The sequence below is a fragment of the Rousettus aegyptiacus genome, unplaced genomic scaffold (genome assembly GCF_014176215.1).
Source record: "Rousettus aegyptiacus isolate mRouAeg1 unplaced genomic scaffold, mRouAeg1.p scaffold_m13_p_3, whole genome shotgun sequence".
Lineage (NCBI taxonomy): Eukaryota > Metazoa > Chordata > Mammalia > Chiroptera > Pteropodidae > Rousettus > Rousettus aegyptiacus.
In genome coordinates, this window is record NW_023416306.1 from 37,765,312 (window position 1) to 37,787,219 (window position 21,908).

At 41.1% G+C, this 21,908-nt stretch overlaps 1 protein-coding gene across 9 annotated transcripts in view; it reads right to left on the reverse strand.

The window, feature by feature from the left end:
• LOC107503951 (transducin-like enhancer protein 4) overlaps nucleotides 1-14,870 on the reverse strand; it is a 135,755-nt gene extending 120,885 nt beyond the window's left edge. For 8 of the 9 annotated variants that reach the window (XM_016132798.2, XM_036218318.1, XM_016132795.2 and 5 more), the window contains exons 1-4: nucleotides 13,960-14,870; nucleotides 13,007-13,104; nucleotides 11,852-11,915; nucleotides 10,567-10,611 (exon numbers count right to left, since the gene is read on the reverse strand). In XM_016132798.2, the coding sequence (XP_015988284.1) occupies nucleotides 10,567-10,611; nucleotides 11,852-11,915; nucleotides 13,007-13,104; nucleotides 13,960-14,004 (252 nt within the window). In that variant the 5' untranslated portion in view covers nucleotides 14,005-14,870. Of the gene's footprint in view, nucleotides 1-3,290; nucleotides 5,641-10,566; nucleotides 10,612-11,851; nucleotides 11,916-13,006; nucleotides 13,105-13,959 lie in introns of those variants that run through there. The other variant, XM_016132800.2, reaches the window with a different exon arrangement.
• Nucleotides 14,871-21,908: the final 7,038 nt, after the last annotated feature.

Below are 21,908 nucleotides of genomic sequence, written 5' to 3' on the forward strand. Positions count from 1 at the left end.
CAAAAAAAAAAAAAAAAAAAAGGAATTGTTTTACTAATTAAAAACTGAATCTGAAGACCAAAGCTACCTCCACTTATCAATAAAGTGTTCCTTCCACTTGTATGGCTGGTGAAGCAGAGCCAGAACAAGACTGCCCATGCAGAGTGCAGGGGCGGGACAGCTAGTTGGAAAAAGCTTTAGTTAATGAGAAGACTACTCCCTTCCATACCACAGGTCTCAAAAAGGACAAGCAGCAAAGAACTTGCTAATCTAATAATTCGAAAAGTATTTTTCTGATACAAATATATACCTAAAAGGAGACCTACTATTATAACATTTAAGCTCGCTATGTACAGAACACAGCGGCCTGTACATCACTACATATATTTTAAAAATAAAAATGAAACGGGCTTACCATATTAAAATGGTCACTTAGGTGGTAGATTATTACCAATGGTTCAGAACGTAGGCTCTGAACCCAGACAGCCTAGGAGTGAATCCCCACTCTGCAACTGGGCAAATTTCTTAGCTTCTCTTTACCTTAGTTTCCTCATACATAATGAGATCAACCAGATCCCTTCCTCAAAGGGTTATGAATTCAACAAAGTAATACATCTGAAGCACTTAGTGTATTGTCTGGCATTATATTATATATATGCACACATACATACACATGTACCTTTTTATTACATTTCACAATAACTATTCTAGTTCTGCATCAACATTACTTTAGCCTGAATGGTGGTCCTGAGAGAATCAGTAAATTCTGTACCATCTACTAATTAACTGTGAGACTTTGTCATTTAATATCTTAGTTTTATTCATCCAGAGGATGAGGGTAATGCTTCAGCAACATTATCAGGGCTTAAATAAAATAATGAGAAAGCACCTGGTGAAATATAAACTACTACGTATGTACATACATATATCCATTTCTATTCCTAGCTTCATTAGCTTAATTTTTGGACTAAAAAAAACCCTCTGAAAATAGGTGTTAAAGGGGACTTTCTGAAACTAAAAAGAAGTGATAGGAAGTCTCAATCCTGTTCAATGAGTTATAAAAAAGAACAAACTAAAACCAAACAGTCATCTTAAACTGAAGGAGCTGAAAGAGATATTGGTATTCACTTGTGCTCTAATTTTAAGCTGAGAAAAGCAGTCATGAGAAGTGAAGATACTCAGCAATTATCACATAGCCAGTTATTGCCAAGGTCAGAACTAGAATCTGAATGTCCAGATTCAATCAAGTATTTTGGGAGAGGTAGCAGAGTATGCTGATAGTACAGTATTCCAAACATAGCACCTGGACTATGGTGGAAAAAGTCTATTACACAGTGATCTGAACTTGACTCAAACCCAGGACCAATTTTGCTGGCTGGCTGACTGCAAGAAGTTATTTAATTTCTCTATGTCTCAGCCTTCTCATATATATATAAAATGAAAATAATAATACTATTGTCTTATAAGGTTGTTGTAGAATAAGTAAAACATTACTGGTATAATAAGCTCTCCAAAATCACTTATTGTAATGTCTGTTATTATTATTCTTTCAACAACACTATCACATCTCTACTAAAAAATAAACAATAACAACAAAAACAGAAAAAACCCTAAGATAACTTCAAGTTCCTTGTCCCTTATGAAGAACTAGAAGCTTGCATTTTTACTGATTTGGAGGGAAATTAGCTAAACTCACTATAGGGTAGTTAAGATCAGTATCTCCCCACACTCACTCAAACCACATACATACTAACCTATTAACAGTACAAGAATTTTTTTGTATACACTTTGACTAGTGACAGAGTGTTCAAAGTGAATTTTAAATTCAGTTAGAAAGGATTCATGTTTGCATCTTTAAAAAGGCGGAATCCACATGCTAAAATAAATATATTCTACTTCAACGAGCCTAACATGCGCCTGAAAGGCACAGCATGCTCAGTTGCTTTTACTTCCCCTTTCTATCATTTTTCCACAAACTTAGCAAGTAGGAACCACAGACCTATCTAGGCTTGGAAGTTCTGCATTTTGTTATCCTGCAACCTATACATGCCCTTAAGAATATTAAATTGCACATATTCTTGGCTAGCTTGATCTGAATGCAAGCACTTCCTCATTCACCAATTATTTCATGAGCACCTACTGTGTGAAAGGCACTATTTTCGGCACTGGGGAAAACTACAGAGAACAATAAACACCCCTGTTTCCGTGGAGCTTATATTCGATCGGGAAGGAGAGACTGGCAAAAAACAAGTTTACAGTATAGTGTATTTGTATGGCATACTTTAGGAATGGAGGAACGGCCAGTTTTATTAAGCATTTTGCTAAAGGCATCTAGGCTTCATATTTTAATTTGTTTCCTAGTTTCCCTTTGGGCAAGCTCCAGATATTGGCAGGGTAGAGGAAAAGAGGAAGGCTCTGTACTCAGACACACACATAGATCAGATCTCTAACTAGAGATGACACTGTAACATCTAAACTGCCACTAGTACCCCCTTGCTCCTCATGCTGCATAGTCAAGAACATCACTGAAACAAGCACTCTGGAAACACAGTGGTCAGTGAAGAAAGCCCTGAAAAGGAAGTCAAAAAACTGATCTCCTTTTCTGCCAGGAACTCTGGCTATGCGACCTCTTGCCTTTCGCAGGCCTATGTGAAGCCTGGTCTCCCCGCCTGCATGGTGACCCTCCAGTACTGTGACACTGGACTAGTCTCTTAAGCCCTTAAGCCTCTGTGTCATCTGTTCAAGAAGGCCAGTGGAATGACACTGCTTGGCAAACTGTCGGGTACTGCACCGACAGAAGCTATTTAAATAAATACGTGGATTCAAGCTTACTACTTGCTTTACAAGAACATCAGGAAGATTAAGTCGAATATAAAATGCCTTAAGCTCTCTGTAAAGAGTACTAGTGCTCATAATTTCTATGATTACTATTCTTTTTCCATTTTATTTCTTTGAACTTTCAAATTCTTTAACCAAAATAATCCACAGACCTTCAGAAGCAGAATATGTACTTAGAAAATAAGAACAGAATCCTAATTAGAACAGTAATAGTAAGTGAAATAAACTTCTAAAAATAATCGGAAAGTCAATATTCATCTGACCTCAACCTATCACTGCTTAAGATGCTGCAAGCACTAGGTCATTTCAAGATCCAAGGAACACCATAGCCAATCAGGTTGTGGATGGAGCCCAAGCCCTGCACCAGGACAGTAGTCATCCTTTCTTTCCATGAAACACAAGCTCCCTTCACAATACAAACTGTGAAATATTTGTGGGCAAAATCCTCACAAATGACAAAATGATCCACTCACCAGAGAAGAAAGTACTTAGGTGTTTTCAGGGAGTATTTCTCTTCTGCTTCTTTCACAATCCAGCTAAGAAAATCCACACCTTGACCTTAGTCCCCCTGGATAGAGTACAGGTTACACACTCTAAGGAAAGTTTTGGCTTGGTGGTAGAAAAATAGCAAGAGCTTAGCATAAACACTGGGTCAAGTCCAATGAAAACAGAAAGGGTATACAGATTTGCGTTGATGAATGCCAGCTAAATTCCTCTTTACAGATATAAAATAACTACCACAGACAGCTGTTACTAAGGCAAAGTCAAAACAACTTCAATTTTTGCCTTGACTATAATTTCTGAGGCCCTTCCCTCTTAGAGCAATAATTTCACGAACTCTGTTTGCAGTGCACTTACTCCAAACAAGTCTTAAGCCTTGCAAACTGTCATTATCAGTGTAAATACTCAGTTGCCCGCACCTAAAAGTTCTGCCTCCTCCTTCTCTCCCACAGCCATGCTCATGAAACTGATGATACTTTAGCCGCAAGACCACTGGATGTGCTACCACTGCTGGAGTGTTAAGCATTTTCGAAGAGAAGGTGTGGGGAGGGTTAAAGGAAAGTACCTTCTAAATGTCACATCCCTTTCTCATTTGACAGCCATCAAATACATTAGTTCTGTCCTGAAGTGATAAACCAGACTATCCAGTCACATCAAAGGCAATAAAAACGTTCTCATTAAAAATAAACACAACTTCTAAGTACACATTTCAAACGTTTAATTCCCAATTGACTTTACCTACTCTACAGCACAAAAAAAAAAAAAAAAAAAATTCTAGGAAAGGAAAAGTGAAATAAAGAATGTAAAAACAGGCCCATGACTGCACTATCTAGATTTCACTGAGGCTACAACAGTACCTAGACTCTTCTCATTCATCAATTCATTAGTCCAACTCAACTCAGAGATATTACTTAAGACACAAAGCACTCTGCCCAGCAAAACGAAAAACAAAAATAAACAATACCAGTAGAAAGGGGCAGTGAGAAGGAAATATCCTTTTGTTTGAATGCTGCAAAGAAAATTTTTTAACAGTAAAAGCAAAACATTTGCCTTCATTTAAAAGTTTGAGTTGCGTGTGATTTCCTGCATTTAAGAACTTCTTTCTGAACTACAAAGAGGCCACAGAACATCACATTTTCCCCTCCCAGCTTCCCCCTTCAAAAACCCACAGGATGGTGATTAACAACAGCCCCCTGTCTTCAGGCAGTTTTAGAAGCCACAAGGAAAAGATAAAAGTTAAATGGAAAGGCAAGTTTGTAAACATATAAGAAATAGGTCGCCCAGGGAGGAAGCAAATCAGATCATAAGCAAACAGCTCTCCTGGCCCCATCTGGGGGAGACTCTTGAGTGAAGGAAAGCAAACCCTGCCTTCTCATCCACTAAGAGCAGTTTGGATGGAGAATCCAGGCCAAGCCTTCAGACCCTAACTCAATCTAGATAGAGCTGCAGAGACTATTTCAATACTCCAAGAGTTAAAGTACAAGTCTGAAGTTCAGTGACTCAAGGACAAATCCAAGGACTATCCTAGCCTCTCACAGGGTTGCCCATTCCAATAATGAATTGGGGCTGAATCTCCAACCCAGTGCAGACCCATCTCCAAGAGTGGTCCCCAATATCTTTGGCAACAGGTGCTCCTATGAGAATCTAATGCCTGATGATCTGAGGTGGAGCTGAGGTGGTGATGCTAGCGCTGGGGAGTGGCTGCAAATACACATGAAGCCTCGCTTGTATGCCTGATGCTCACCTGCTGCTGTGCATCCCTGTTTCTAACAGGCCACACACTTGTACCAGTCCACGGACTGAGTAACGGGGACCCCTGTCATAGGAGATATCCTCCCAGGTAAATTTATGGGAGGTCCTGAATCCTCTACACCTAATATCTGTATCACCCTGTGCAGATCTGATCCTGTCTAATCACCTTTTATTGGACATAATCCCTTTCTTAGGATCATTGTGAGAATTTAAGAATTTTGGCAATGTGCCCAGGTCAGTGGTAAGCTCATACCAGATATTTAATAAACATTCACTTCCATTAGAAGGAAATTCCAATTCCACTACATAATCACTGCTGTAAGTCAAACATATTCAGATACTCAGACCTCAAGAAAGAGAAAATGAGAACCCAATATGCAAGAAGAGAAAAAGAGGAAACCCACCCCATGCCACGCAGAAAACACTCCTAATTATGCACATATCCCAACAGGTGAAATCTTCTCAGTCAGATCTGCTTCTTTTAAAGGTCCTGTGACAAGTAAAACAACTCACTGGGACCAGTCCTAATGCTAGCTAGATCCTCAGTTTTGCAACAACAACAACAAAAAAAATATACATATATATATATATATATATATATATATATATATAACTTAAAATCTACATATATATCTTGATTTGCTAGACAGAGCTTAAGTTGGCTCTGTATCCCAGAAATGTCCAAATTGGAGTGGCGGAATACTATCAAAGGATAACTAATCTTAAATTAGTAAAGGTGGTTTTAAATCTCAATGAAAAACACAAAGAAAAACACAAATAACTCCTCTCCCTTATGCACACACACGATCTCCTAATTGCATATGGAGCTCTTTCAGTCATCAAAATTTCATTTGTAATCTCTGAGCTGTTCCAGTAGTATCTACCCACTGTTCGGCCCCTCTAGATTATTTCCCAATATTTATACAGCAAAAAAAGTTCTGTCAGTAAAATTTTCATTGGTTTATTACTATCAGCTAAAACATCCCAACTCTGAAAATAGTTCACTTTCATTATTATTCAAGAGTTCAATCATATCCTTTTCTGAAAAACATAGTCACTGCCTAAGAATACAAAAGACACGTTTTTGCCTACATTCTCAAACACCTACTCCTGCACCTATTCCTCCAAATCTAAGCATTACCATCTAAGATAGGAGATGTGCAAGAAATTAGTAATGCACAAAAGTTTTCTTATGGGAAATCTGATCTAAACAGAACTTTAAACAAACTTACTTCCATTGCAATCACTGTCCCCAAATAAATTTACTGCACCCTAGAATTAAGTACATTCAAGGCTGGAATGTCATGCCAGTCATATATTACTTTAACCTCAATAAATCTCTTTCTACTCTCCAAATCCTCAGCTGCTTTCTAAAATAGTTCACGAAAAGGCAGCAACCTAATTAACAACAGCTTCCTCTGCAACTCTGGCCTTGATTTCACTTATTTACACATTAACTGCAGCCTCCTTTTGGCCAATCCAGTCTATTCTCTGTACCATGCCGAGTCTTTTATCTGCCTTGGACAGCATTTTCTACAGCAGATGAAGTAGATGCCGATTGATTTGCTGTCGAGCATGGTAAATTAATAGCAACAAATTGCTGAGGGCCCGTCTCGCTGCTCCACCATGCTTCGGCAGTTTTGCTTTATTTGCTCCATGATGGGCAGCAGTCGGCCTCTTCAAGTCAATTTCTTCTTAACAACCTGCAATACTTTTCAATGGTGAAAATAGAGCTGTTCCTTGTAAGTCAGAAATCAATATCCTATTGCCCTTAGAAAATGCTAAACAAGCAGTATTGGCAATCCACTTGGTACTAGAGGGTATCAGATATAATGCAAATCCATACTGCTTCCCTCCTTGTAGTTATTACAGTTTGCTAAAAGGTTCCTAATGTCATTTATCATCATTTACCATCGACCAGAGAGGCTATGATTATGATATCCTATCAGCTGGCAAGGCCCTTTCATTTCTATTCAATTAATATTTTAGCAGCACTCAAATGGTTGTGGCCCAAGTCTCATAATAAAATTTACATGGCTTGGAGTGAAACAGGAGTTTTCTTGCTCTCATGCAAAAAAATAATAATTTTAGGTATATACATATATACATGCATGCACATATATATACACACACACACATATAAACAAACATGTATATATAAACATGCAGTACTCGGTCTTTTAGGTTGTAAGTATTGCGGATTTCTAAAAATGTTCTAATTTCTAAAATTCAAATACCAAGCCAAATTTTTTTAAAAGCAGAGAGCTTCGGATTACATAATATTAACTATGAGGTCACGAGATATGCTCAAAATGTATATTCATCTTCAGTTACAATACCTGTTAAGTTGAATTCACATACTACATAGTATTCCTAATCTACATCCAATATTCACTTTTTAAAGTGGTAACTACTGCTGTCAGATTTAATCTGGGCATTCTTCTTTAATTACAGCATTACAGGTGAAGGTTGGGAGCAAGTATCATTTAGCAATGTTATCAACTACATGCATCACCCTGTTCCGTCCGTGGTCACTGACCCATTTAGAAGCCACACTATATTTACAAAGAGAACAATCAGCAAAAATAGTAACAACTAACTGGTGGGTCAACTGTCCCAATCAGAACAAACACCCCACACTAAGGGAAATCCTTAGGGAATAAAAGCCAATGTTCTTTCACTTTTAAAAATCCCATTATGAAGGCATCACAATAAAATATGTGCCATTTCTAACCATGTTCCATTTGTCAACTTCACTTTCATGCTGGAACACATTAGAGCCTACGACACCCCTCTCTAACTTTTCTGGGTTTTTTTTCCAACTTCATCTGCTCAGCTCTATCGATCCTACTAAAGATTACAAGAAATTAGATTCGTATTTTATCCTCTTAGTCTATGTCATGTCACTGAGTTCCTCTTTAAAAAAAAAAAAAATCAACTAATTTTACCAGACTAATGCTATTTACTCAGTTACCCAAATTTAAATTAATTATGTTCTCAAACATAATTGTTAAAAATTGGCAACATTATGCAGGCTTAATTAAGATTAAATCCAATTTACTAAATGTACTTTAATTGGTACTAATTACATTAGCTTTCATTTCAGAATGACAAATTCCCTATAGGTTTCACTTTATAGTCCTCTATCAGAATCAACACAGGGTAACTGATGATGAGCATCATAAAGAAAGGGGAGGGGCCATTATACCAGACCCTGACCCTGTTTGTCTCTGCTGTGCTTTTATCCTTTTATCAATTTGCTAAGTCACAGAGTCATGACTCCATCACAGCCATAATTTTCTGTTCCAATGAAAAATTTCTCTAAAAATAAATACTGTGTGGCTGGCAGCAGCCAAGAACAGGAGCGTTAACCAAAAAATACACAAAGGTTTCAAATATCAGGGCCACCAATTACTAGGGTACTTCCAAGGACTCCGGGGACTCCTACTCTTGAACCCTTCAGAGACACAAATCTAATAAGTGAATAAGCCTAACCCGATCTTGAAAACTAGGCTCAATTATGCTGCAGGGCAACTTCCCTGCATTATTGCTGCTTTCCATTACGAGGGTATCCAGCGAGTGCATCTGGAAGAGAGGCCAAGAGGAACCAAGGCTGTCTGCCTAGAAAAACAAATAAAGACAGATATGCCTCTGTGCTTAAGGGGAAAAAGAAAGAAAATATAATAAGTAGGTGGTTTGCAGGGCTGTCTGTATTTCATAATGTGATAAACTGCCCTCAGGATTCTTGCTATGATTGAATTTAAAAATAAGAGAAAAAAAAGGAAAATGTACTCCATTCTCAATTTTAAATAGATGGCATTTGAGGCCAGGTGGACAAGAAGATGACAGAATTACAGAGGTATAAAATGTGTAAAATTAAGGGATCTCCCATACAGCCAAATACTATAAACTCTGTGCCTCTCAGAACTGTAAACGGTATAAAGAAATCTGGAAACTAAGTTGTTATGGTAAATAAGATACAGGAGGAAAAATAAAAGGACATTAATCATCTGGTTCATCTTTAAAAGGACACTAATTAACCTTGGGTGGTAGGGTGAGGACAAAAAACATACACATACAACATCCAGGCATAAAACGACATATAATGAAGACAATTAATAAACAATATTTCTCATGTAATTTATTTCTGTAAGGTAGAATTAAGGGGAGTCCATCTGTAAGCTTGATGAATTTTGTTTAAACAGGAGATATTTACATTCCTAATTTAGACAAAAATGGCAAAGATGCCAAAGAAGAATGTAATTTTAACATGGAACAATCTAGACTATAATGTTAATAGTGACATAACCAAATAGCATATAAAGTAAAAAAAAAGTATCTGAAATAAAAAGTCAGTGTAGGTAACAACTCACTTTTCTTCCCCCAACTTTTTCAAATACTCATTATCAAATTGCTGTTGTTATCTAAGTCATCTTTTAAAGCTCTACTATCTGAATATATTCTGAGCATATCGTAATTAACTACATCCAAAAAGGAATCCATAACTACTATAAGCCTAATAATACGTGACCATTTCATATTTTTTAAACTTAGAAGGTAATAACATCCACTATAAGACGTGAAAAGCAGCACGTTTTCACTTGTGTATTTGCAGTAAACTTACATACACACCTATTCTGAAATGGCTGAGACAGACCTGAAGCACTTTCACTAGGCAATTACTAAAAATGAATACCTAGTGAATGCCTAGAGAAATTATCATTGCCGAACAATATTGTTTAATACATATGCTGTTTTTCTATCTAGGAAACTTAAACCATTTTATTTAGTCTCCTGGGGAGAAAAAAAAGCTGTTTGAATCACATTTCTCCGTGCTTTCTGACTAATGATTATCTCTTTTCTTATTTTTGACTGAAATAATTGCCAGATTTCAAGACCCAGTGTTGAACCTTATCACATCCTCCCCTCAGGCTCATTTATTCTGCACAAAGTTTGGGACTAACAGTTACAGTGCCGAGTAAGTTCCAACTAAGTAGCCTCGGGAGAACAGTACAAGGATTTTACATCAATTTCTTTTGTAGTGTCACAGATTTCATTTTGATCCTCCCAGCTCACCTTCTATCCATTTCTTCACACCAAGCCAACGAAGTCTCCATGCAATTTACAGTTTCCATTTTTAATATTTTCCAAGAAAAGCTCTTTCATAAGACAAGCTTGCAATGCTCAAAATACATAAATTTACTCTTTCAAAAGAAAAATAAGACCTATTTTAAAATTTACCATGCTGGTTTTAAAAGTGTACAAAGTTGACTATGCATTGAAACATTTTAAATCACAATTTTAAATGATTAAAATTAGAATAATATACAAAAAAGATAGGGAACCACACCTGAAAAAAATAGCATTCTCTCCAGTACACAGTCTTTAAATATAGGTAACCATAAAAATGTGGAGAATAAAACTGCGTACTTCTTTCTAAAGTGTATGGTATTACTGTCATTTAAAATGGTTACAAAAAAAAAATAAATAACTCACCTGCTTGTGCATTTCTATATTCAACCCATAGGACATCTCATAATACTGTCAAAGAAGGAAAAGCAATTATTTCGTAATCGTGCCTTTCACTGAACAATCTCCCTTGTTTGTTCAAATGCCCCCAAATATGCTTAAAACACAAAAGCCTCACCTAATCCAAATAGCCATACATATACTGTTACATCAGGAGGAACATTCTACCATTATCTTAGCCTAATAAACTAGCAGCCAACTTAAGACACTGACTCTAAAGGAATAACTCACAAAACTAAGAAATTCAAGTTCAAACGGAGGATTCTTAACATCTACGGTCGCCTTTATACATTAGAAGCAAGTGAATGAAAAAGGTCTGATGAAAATTTGGTACCATATGGACTCTAATTCCTGGGCACAGCGGGTAAATTAATGGCAAAAATGTGTCTCACACAAATGCTAATGCTTTGAAAGAACTGTTCAAAAAGGTGATGCTACTTCAGTGTTCAGTTTCTCATTTTTAGTGTACTGCTAATGTTCATACAAAGAAAAAGGCTTGACAGGAAATAAATGAGTTACTTGAAGCCTTTATGAACAAGCATAAAAATGTGCTTGGTAATACTTGTGAAAAACAGATCTGATTTTTTGACTACATAGTATAACTGGCATTATAGAAATTCTGGCAGAACAAATCAGTTAACAGAAAACAAATGTATAACTCCTAGAACCAATGTAACACTAGAGAAATTGAAAATACACAAAACACGCACCAATACACAGGCACTAATAACATTAATAGAGAAATTTTGAAAAAGTGTCTGGTGGCTTTTGTTGCCCATCAATGTTAATAACCAGTATAAGAGTGTAATACCTATCTTTAAAATAAATAAAACACATCGAAATTTTAAGTTTCCAGGAAAAGTGGTTAAAATTGTTTAGACCAAGAGCAATCAAACAAACAAAAAAACCCCACTAACACAAAAAACATTTTGCTTGTGACTCTAAACAAAACATAAATGAGGTTTTGCTTTTCTTTTCTTTTTTTTTTTAACAATCTATAAAAACAAAGCGCAGAAAATTAGACCCCATGCAGCTGAACTTTTTGAAAATTCAAATCAAAGCTGGTTTTCAGAGGCAAGCTATAACATCCTGGAATTACAGGTTGCTAATGGTCACATTCCCACAACCTCAATTGCACTGGCACTGTGACTGTGATCTATCCTGCAGCTTCCATCAATCTGAATGTATTCTTGCTTTTGGTAGCCCAAACTAATAGGCACTATGCTATGAATCTATGACACAGTCCTCTTACCATGACATAATGCCGCTGCATCTCTGTCTTCTCGCTGGCGAGTTTCTCACATTCCAGTTTCAGGCTGTTCAGAACATAAGAAAATCTAAGTACGACACAGATCTTGACTTAACATCCTTCATATGTAAATACACATTCTCTCCTCTAAATCATTACCCACAAAACATGAAATCAACTATCTCAAATACCACCCTCATTATTGAAAGAGAGGCAGAAGAGAAAGGGATGATTGGAACCAGCCTAGACTTGTCCTTTCAATAAGAATCAAATGTGGGATTTTTGTTTGTTTTAAGGAAAAAACCGTGTACCCAATTTAATTACAGAAACTCATCCAAAAATGAATATTCACCAAATTCACATAATAAAACAAGGACAAGAAAATGAACAAACCCAAACATAAATAAGTCCTCCAAAATGTCACAAGGGTTTTTTTCTTTAATGTTCCATTAAGAGATAAATGAAAATATGAATCAAGCATGCCTTATGAATGATGTCTTACTTTTTCCCTCCAAAACAGAGACAAGTTGAATACCACCACCCAGGGGCAAAGTGTGGACTGGGTTGCAGTGTCTTGTTTTGGTTCTTGCATTTATGAAATAAGAATTACACGTCATTAAAAAGCCAGCGAAAGAAAAATATGTCAAAGGCACTCCAAGTCTAATGATAGTTTCTAGAAAAACATTTTTCTTTTGCATATAAGTAATAAAATCGCTCACTTTCGACTTCCCAGGGCTCGCGACTCTTTTTATTTCAGCAGAATGGCAGAAAGAAGTGAGAAGGAATCAAACCCAGAGTAATAAAGAATCATGGGAGTCAAAACGCCCAGAATCTTCCCACCTCTCGGCCCCAATAAATCAACATGGAAAGTTTGGCCTAAGCGTTTTCCAAGTCTCCCCAGTTTCGATTGTACGGCTTTTTTTTTTTTTTTTTTTTTTAATATACGGAAAAGGGGAGGAATGCTTAACTTCTTTACACCTGCCTAAGAAAAAGAGGCCTTGACTTGCCCTTTCTGAACACAAGGAAAAATGATAATAGCTTTGTAGTAGCCAAAAAAAATTTTTTTAAGGAAAAAAAAAAAGGTGGGAGGAGTGTTTGTGTGGGGGGGAAGACAAGAGCTAAGCAAACAGGAGGATCAGCTAAAGTCAATATCGTTACCTGTGGTACTGAGCCTGTAAAAACTGAAACTCTTCCTTAATCCGATCACAGGACTCGGAAATAGTAAATTTAAAGGGTTGAGCTGGCTGATGCGGTGCCTAAGGACAATAATAAAATATTTAATTAGCCCACATTACAGGCAACTCAGGGAGATGGAGAAAACATACCGCGCGGCGCTAGCGGGCGGGGGGTGGGGTGTCATCGCTCAGGCAGGCAAAGAGCAATGAAAACTCTCCTCCCGGTCCCCCCCTCGCCGCACAGCCCCGCAGAAGCTGGTTTCGGGGTGGCCCCCAGAACCACAGTTCTAGATCCTGCTGCCCTCCCTCGCCAACGGCGAGTGCCGAGGGGCCGGCGCGCGGAGCCCACTCTTTCCCCACCCGGAATCGAAACTGGCCCGTCGGGGGGACTCGCGCCATGGCGTCCGGCCGCGGTCAGGTCGGGCGAAGAAGCATGCGGCCGCCACCCTCTCCGGCGGGACAGCTAGCTAGCTGGCTGGCTGGCTGGCTGGCTGGCTCGTCCCCCGGGCCCGCAGCGCAAGGGGCCGGCGCCCCACACTCCCGCGCCGCCGCCGGACCAGCCGCGCCGCCGCCGAGGGCGCCCTCCCCGCCCCGGCGCAGAGTCGCGCCTCCTTCATCGTCCGCCACCGCCCCCCCCCCTCCTCCGGGAGTCGCAGCACGGGGACGGTTAACCGCTCCGCGCGGCTTCCAAGGGCTTCAAAGACAACAATAAGAAAATGGCTACAACTCAATTGCCTCTCCGCACCTCTTCTCCGAGAGTGCCACAGCGCCGGGGCGGCTGGGGGGGGGGGGCAGGTTGGAGGCTCCAGGAGTGGGGCACGGGGTTCGAGCCGCCCTCCAAGCCCCTGCGGCCGAAGACACAACTCGGCGCCCAGGGGCGACGCAGGGAATCCCCCAGCGCCCAGCAAGCCCGTGCCCCCAGCTGCCCGCACTCACCGGGTGTCTTGTCTGAGGGTACATCTTGCTCAGGTCGCGAATCATCCAAACCGATTTAGTTGGCTGCGCTGGGCAGAGGCGCGCGGCTCATTGGCTTTAATGGCCCCGAGGAGGAGGCAGCGGCGGCCGGCCGGGTCCGAGGGGCTGCTCGGGCGGTCCCGGCCCCCGCCGGGTCTCGCGTGACGCGGAAGGCAGGAACGCGCGGCGGCGGCTGGGTGCGGGCGGCTGGGCTGCTCCGCATTCCCCGCGGGCGTCACTGGCCCGCCGCGGGCATCGTCCGGCGCGCGTCTCCCGCGGCAACGCACCGACGTTCGCTCCACGGAGGCGCGTCTGCCGACCCCGGCGCCGCGGCCGCGCCGCTCACCCGAGCCGGGAAAGTGCGAGCTCCGCGCCCCAGCGCCCGCCGGCAGCGCCGCCCGCCTGTTCTCTCGCTCGCTTGCTCGGCGTCCCACTCCAAACTTTTTTTTATTTGTCTTTTAATTGGCTGTTATTCCTCCGAATGAATGATCTCTCTTCTTTCCTAAAAGCAAACACAAACTCCTTCGGTTCGGAAGAGGTCTCGGCGGTGCTTTTTGGTTGCTCTGGAGATTTTTTTCACTTCACAGCAACGATCTTTTAAAAGGCACCTTTTAGCTTCTTTTACCACATCTCATTTCCTTATTTTTCTTCCTTCCTGTTTTCTTGCCTCTTTTTTTAACCCCAAATTGAAGAGGATTATAAAAATAAAAGAGTGAAACGCTTGCGGCTTTTTTTTTTTTTTAATTCTCTCTCCTTTCAAACTCCGCGAACACCACCTCAAAATAATATACAAGTGTGTGAGAGGGGGAAGACAGCAGCCAACAGCCCAAACACCCGCTCAGAACAGCTCTAACAACACGCTCTGTGTAGGTGACTTCTTTGACCAAATTTAGCATCGGCTAATCATTAACATTCTGATACATATTCACGACCGTCCGTGGAGGGACCGCGGAGCATCCCGGGAGATGTAGTGCGCCCCTGTCGACCACGGCTGAAGATTCGGCCAGATTGACTACAATCACCGGCCCGCCACGCGACCGCTCTGGGGCGCTTTCCAAGCGCCCCGCCCACCCCCGGCACAGAAGGCGTCTCCAGCAACCAATCAGAGACGGCTGAACATTAATTGCTGTTCTGTGTTACTGCCCATCATTTCACTGCTGACAAATGGCGAGCCAGAGGGGAGGAGCGGGCCAAGCTGGTACCCACGTGGGGGACGGTCGTCGTCCGCAGCTCGGACCAATGAACAGAACGGAATGGGATTGGAGGAGGCGGGGCGGAGATGGCCCGCCCAAGGCGGAGCTGCGCCTTGGCTGACGTTCCTTAGCGCGAGCGTTCGAACCGGTGAAACATTTGTTCAGCTGTCAATCAAAGTAACGTGGGCCAGAGAGAAACGGTGGCTGCCGCTGCTGCTGTTGCTGCTGCCCTGGCTGCATCTTCAGAACTGGGTGTTGGTGGCGTGGTGGCGGCAAAATAAAAAGGGTGGTGGGGGCGGTGAGCCTAGAGGCTGGTCAGAAGATCTTCCGAGTCTGGTCCTCCCACTCGCCCCCCTCCAACCCAAACACCTCGTCCTTTTGGTTCGCGGCCGCGCCAGGAATGTGGACTAATTAGGGTCCAATGTCTCCTTAAAGAGACAAGCTCGGCCTTGTGTAACGCGCTGAAACCCCTGTTGAGACAAGAGAGGAGGATCGGGCCGATCCCACTTCGTTCGGTTCACATCAATTTTACGCGCCGCTGGAGCCGGCATAATTTTCCGTGTGAACGCGGATTCAGGCCCCTGTTCTTGTTTAGAGCCGGAGACGGAGCTGCGAGACGCTGACCAGGGCGGGGAACTGGGGGAGAGGATGGGGAAGGCGCCCCTCCGAGCTCCGAGGTGGATGTGATTGCCGTTCAGCCCCAAAGCGGAGCCGCTTCTTCCAAGCAACTGTGCAAGGAAGTGCCCCAAGACACGGCTCCTGAGGGTGGCGGGGGCGTAACCGTGGAATATCCGGAAGGGGCTGTAGGCCCAGAGCCGGGGTTGACCGATTCCCAAAGAAACTTTGTCGAGGGTGCCACCTGCACCCGCATAGACTGTCAGTCGATCCGCACTAAAGCATTATCAGCTGTGTGCCCGTCCCCGGCCCTGGGAAGAAAACGCACCTGCGCTCCCCGAGATACTCCCTTGCTCCTGTTTAGTAGGAAGAAAACTGTCCCTCCCTTTCCCTCATTTTTGAGGAACAAATCAAGTTTGTCGCGATTAAAATGGGGGTCGCATGTGCTACGAGAGACGAAGGAGGGTCAGCCACCGCGGGGATAAGGGCTCTGTCCGGGGGCAGAGGCCAGGCGAAGAAAAGTAGGGGCACGGCAGAGAAGGGGCATCATTAGGGAAGGAGCTAAGGAAATGGGGGAGGATTCTGTGGCAAGAAGGGGAGACCCTGAGCAGGCAGCGCCTTCGCCCTTAGTCCTGATCCAGCTGGGGGCAGCTCTTGGGTTTAAGGGGAAGCCTGGAGGCTCGCAGCCTTTCCCAGTGAGTCTCTAACCTTTAGATGAGGGAGGAATTTGGAGAAAGTCAAGTGGATGGAAGGCTAATTTAAGGGTCTGGGTTTTGGATGTTCATTTCTGAGTGTCCTTTGTCTAACCTAACTTGAGATGTTGGCCGGGATGGTTCATCATTAATGGACAACCATTCTTAATGATATTCCTTGCCTCCAGTGAACAAATCAATGACTTAATATCCAAACTAGCACCTTCTATGCCCCTTTCTGTGTTAGGCACTGGATGGATGGGGCAAAGAGAGACTTTGGTGGTCATCACCTTCTCTAATTTTTCTTCCTCTAATTTTTCTTTTTTAACTAAAATCTTGTAACTAGAGTTTACAGACTGTTTTAATTAAGCAAATATCTTCTCTTCTATCCCCAAAATCAGAGGATATAGGGCTCCATGGGCAGTTTTCTGAGCTTCCTCTGTCCAATCCCCACATATGGCTGTTGGGTGTTTGAAATGTGGCCAGTCCAAAACAAGAGTGCTGTTAAGCATACATACACTGATTTTTAAAGAGTTAGTACAAAAAAAAAAATAGTAAAATAGCACAATAACTTATAATGATTACATTGAAATTCTAATATTTTGAATGTAATTGGTTAAACAAAATGTATAATTAAAATTAATTTTGTCTTTTTGCTTATTTAACCAAGATACTAACAAATTTTAAATTACTTTATATGGCTCATATATTTCCATTGGACAGCACTGTTTTTGAAACATTCCCAAGAACTTGAATGATATCATTTCTACACTAGGACAGTGAATTTTCTAAGGACACCAGCAAAGGCCACATTTTATTCTAGGGTTGGTTATTTGCTCCCACTGGAGCTTTTCAATAGTTTGTTAGATTACTCACGGCACCTCTGTAGGAAGTTCCATGTTATCTGTTCTAGCAAAATGTAAGTTCCAAGAGAAGAAGGACCTGGTTGTGTTCAAGGCTGCACTCCAAATGCCTAGAAGGATGTCTGGCACATAGCTGGTGCTCAGTAAATATTTGCTGATGACATCATGTTGTGTCAGAAAGCTTCCACATCATTTGGGCCATACTTCTTGAAATTCTGTGCAGTTATTTCTCAAGACAGGGAATGGGGAATCCTAGTAACAGAACCTGAAGAGCTATTGAAAGGGTCAGTGGACAAAGGAGAAAATTGCTCAGTTAAGAGATATCAAATAGCTTATAGCAGACACATTTCTCTTAAGTTCTCTAGACAACGTATGTCACATAAGTGTGGTTAGATAAATCAGGACATTTCTTTATTTTTTAAATTAAGTCCAGTTGTAAAATGCAGCAATTGGATATATTTCACACTTTGCCTACTAGCAAATCTACATAGTTCACAATGATGTCTTAGAAAGATGCAAAGTGAAGCAACCAGTGGCTCAGCCTAGGACCAAGCGTAGAAAGTGAATGGAGATCATGGCTGCTTTTGTCTCTTCTACTCTCCGCTTCTGCTTCTCCCTAGGTGCTCCTCACAAACTGTTGAGCCAAGATATGAAGTCACTTGAGGCTTGTCCTATCCTTACCACACAGTGGAGAGCTTCAGAATTTCAATGTGGGAGGGGCGCAGCAACAGCATTCATGTTAGAAGCTAGGCCTGGATGTTCTACTCTTAAAGCGATATATGCAAGCGAGCACATTGTTTTCACTTAGGCTATATGTTATAAATTATTCATTCTTTCCTAAAATATTTATTGTGCCAAGATAAGGGAATTTAGCAGTAAATGTGGCTACTTTTTACTATCTCTCAGCTCCAAATGCATCCTCTTTGTCTGCTGTTTGAAAATGAATCTGGGCCCTTTAGTTTTCTCTGACAGCTGGTACCAAAGCTTTGTCAGTAAGAGGGCACTGGAGAGACATTACAAAAGGAAATGATTATGCTTCCTGGTTTCTGGTGTGCAAGACAGACAGGTTCCTACAGCACAGGTGGTGGATCCCTAGCACCCAGCAGCCAGCAGCTTCCTTAAGTGATTTTGGAGCTGAGTGCCTCTGATGAGACAACTCCCTAAACACCTTTCCCTGGCACCCCAGAGGATGGATTTCCAGTAAGTTCTGTAGTATGGATTTCTTGCAAGTTCTAGAAGGCAGCTTTCCAACAGGGTCCACGTGTTCCACGTGTGCCCTCTCAATTGACATCTGGATTTCAGCCATAGGTTGTGTGTGGGTCTTGGAAAGGTTCTTTCCTGAGTCCTCTGTCTCAGCCCTAAGTGTAACAGCTGCTCCTTATATCTGCCATTTCTTTATTCTTAAGGATTCTATTTACTTCTTACTCACAATCCCTCTTTACTCCCATTTCCTGTCATAGTTAATAATTCTTATATTAAACTTTCTTTGTTCAAATTCCCATGTGCTTTATCTCCTGATCGGACTCAGAATGATACAGTAAACAGCATAAGTAAAGTCTCTTCCCTGTTGGGCTTACATTCTGATGAAGGGACATAGACAAATAGTTGAATAATTAGCAGCATAACATAACGTGCCTATGAAGAGAAATAAAGCATGGTGGGAGGATAGGAATGACTGGAGTGAAGGAACTCATACAGATGGGCAGTGGTAGAAGGCTTCTCAGAGGAGGTGGCAGTTAAGCAGAGGCCTGAATGCCAAAAAAGAATCAGCCATGGCAGAGATCACTAAGAAACAAATTTCAGCTGAATGTAAAGGCTCCATTTGGGAAGTGGTGAATGAGAGATTTTTCAAAAGATTGGTGTGTGCCAGGGTAAAAATAGTGTAAGATCAGGTCATAGCCATACCTATGGGTCCAAAACACATGGAACATCCTATATCTGATAAAGACATTTACTTTCTATTCTGGGTGTAATGGAAAACCATTGCGGGGAGAGGAAGGATTGTAAGCAGGGAGTGACAAGATAATGACAAATACATGGTTTATAAGTACCCTTAGTCACACTTGACCTAAGATTAAGAAAGCATCTATTTCCATATTAAAGAGTATCTAGTATTTTTATTTGGGGCAGCTGATGAAGATTATGGAGGCACTCATCCCTTTGACACTGCCACTGCCTATCCCTACCAATGAGTGATGAGTAAATTTTAATTTGAATAGAGGCCACCTATGCAATTCAGAAATGTCAAGCTCTACTTTGAATATACAACTAGAACAGCAATGATCATGGAAAATCAAGGACATGATCCATTTCTAGATCAATGATTGACTTGATCAGTAACCGATTTATCACCACCCTCCCTTCTATGAGAAGATGGACCTAACTATATAGCATGCTCCTTATTTTAAAAGATTTAGTACATCAGTGTCAAAGAGGGTGCCAAAATCTGAACTTGTCTGATGAGTCAGAGCCTTATCTTTGCCAGCTGTCTCTATATTTAGTGATGGCTATTGCCAAGCTATCTTTTTATTGGGATTTCCCTTATTACCTTGATGGATAAAAGGCAAGTAGGATAAAAGGCAAGTAGGCACCCATTGCTTTTTATTGGAAAGGGTGGCCTTGGTTTGAGAATAGAATGAACAAATTTGCATAGAGATGAAGGAAGTTTCTGGAAGAACTCTATTAAAATGTTATAACTCCTTTAAAATGTTTGAACTCCTTGAGATGGTCCCTAATTAAGTGTAATAGCAAGAAGGAACACTGAGGCCTTTTTTTCCCCTCCCATAGGCTGGACGCAGACATTGTGCAGTGTGGAGGGTTGTCTAGAACTCACCATGAAGTCAACGGGAGCATGTACTGGTGATGGGGTTCAGCATCAGTTGCCACAGAGGCAGGGAGTTGTGGGTGTTTCTCATTCTGAAAGAACGTTCATTTGAAAATAGGCAACCCTTTCAGGGCTTACTCATCCTGGCACTAATGGGGTGCTTTGGGATAAATGGCTGAGTGTGTGAGGATGATAAGGATCTGTATAAGTCCCCCTGTCTTCAATAGTCGCACCTTATGTCAGCAGTCACCCTGAGTGTCTGAGAGAGAACCAGGACTTCTAGCTAGTCTGAACAATTAATTGTCTGAATATTTAAGACAATACTTATACTCCAAGCTAATAAAACAAATCATATATAAGTAATAAACTATTAAAAATGGCTCTTTTGCTTCAGAAAAACTCATGTAATCTTTACTTTCCTTGACTCTAGAAGGGACCTTTAAAAGATTTTTCTTTTCCATTCCCCTGCCTTTAAGCAAACAAGGTATTGTTTTCACTTTGAAGATTTAATCAACCGAGGCTCAGAAAGGAGTTACTTGCCCGAGGTTATATAGTTTGTCAATACTAAAGCAGATCAGAACTTCTGTAACTTACCTTCTTATTCCATTCCTGTATAAAAACCCATTCCACAAGTGGGTATTTAATTACACTATGCAATCTAAATACTACCCAACTCACCTGCATGGTTTATTCCTTTTCAAGCAGATGTTTTGTTGCTTAAATGGGGGTGAAGGATGAATCAGGGAGATGACTGTGTCACAACTGCCACTGGGCAAAAGCTGAACCTGAGGATTCCCATGTCTGCAGGAAGCAAAACTGACTTCCCCCTCCCTCCCTCTAGCCCCCAACCTCTGAGTCTCTGAAGGTGTGATAAGCTCAGTTCAAGAGAGATGAATGGTGCTTAAGCTCCAGTCCTTTACTTTCCAGCTCCAGCAGGGTTCACACCTATTGAGCTGCTCTCTCCATGCCTTCACACAGGCTCCTACTTCTCTAACTATCACAACAGCCTGCAGGGCAGATATTATGGGAGAAAAATTGTATTTACTTTTTGAAATGGGTGGCATGGGAATGGGGTAGATGTAGGAAAGTATAACTAGATCCCACACCGCTTTGTATGAGAAAATAATTCATGTAAGTCTAGTATTATTTTCCCTGGAACTGGGGGCTCAGTTCATAATCTACCATGATCTGGTTAACTTTGGTTACTCCCTTTACCTTTCTAATTCATTCATACTGTGTCTCACCATGAAGAAGGTATGATCTCTAAACCCACCTCTGTTAAATGCATATATTTTCAGCTCTAAGAATGTTTCATTTTATAATTTGAGAGTTGCATTGGTCATAGAGAATGGATTTTGATTCAAGATCACCTGATAAACTTGATCACTTTATCTTTCTCCCTTTTTTATTACCTCCAAAGAAACGAACTTCTGCAATGAATATTATTTGGGGAAACTGGAAGCAGACATATATTGTTGAAAATTGATTAGTTGTCTTATAAAGTGATCAAAATTGTAAAGCCCTATAGTTTTGATGCTAGCATGTGGGTTCCCACCACTACAGTTTAATTCAGGACTTGTCCTCAATATTATGTAGCTTGGAAGAATTCTGGTAAATCACACGACTTCCTTTAATGGAAATCCTTGTAAAACTGTGTGAATGAGCCATCATTCACAGTGTAATATCTAGTCCAGTTCACTTCCACTTTTCAAAAAGATTGTAATAGTCTGGGAAATTTCATTCA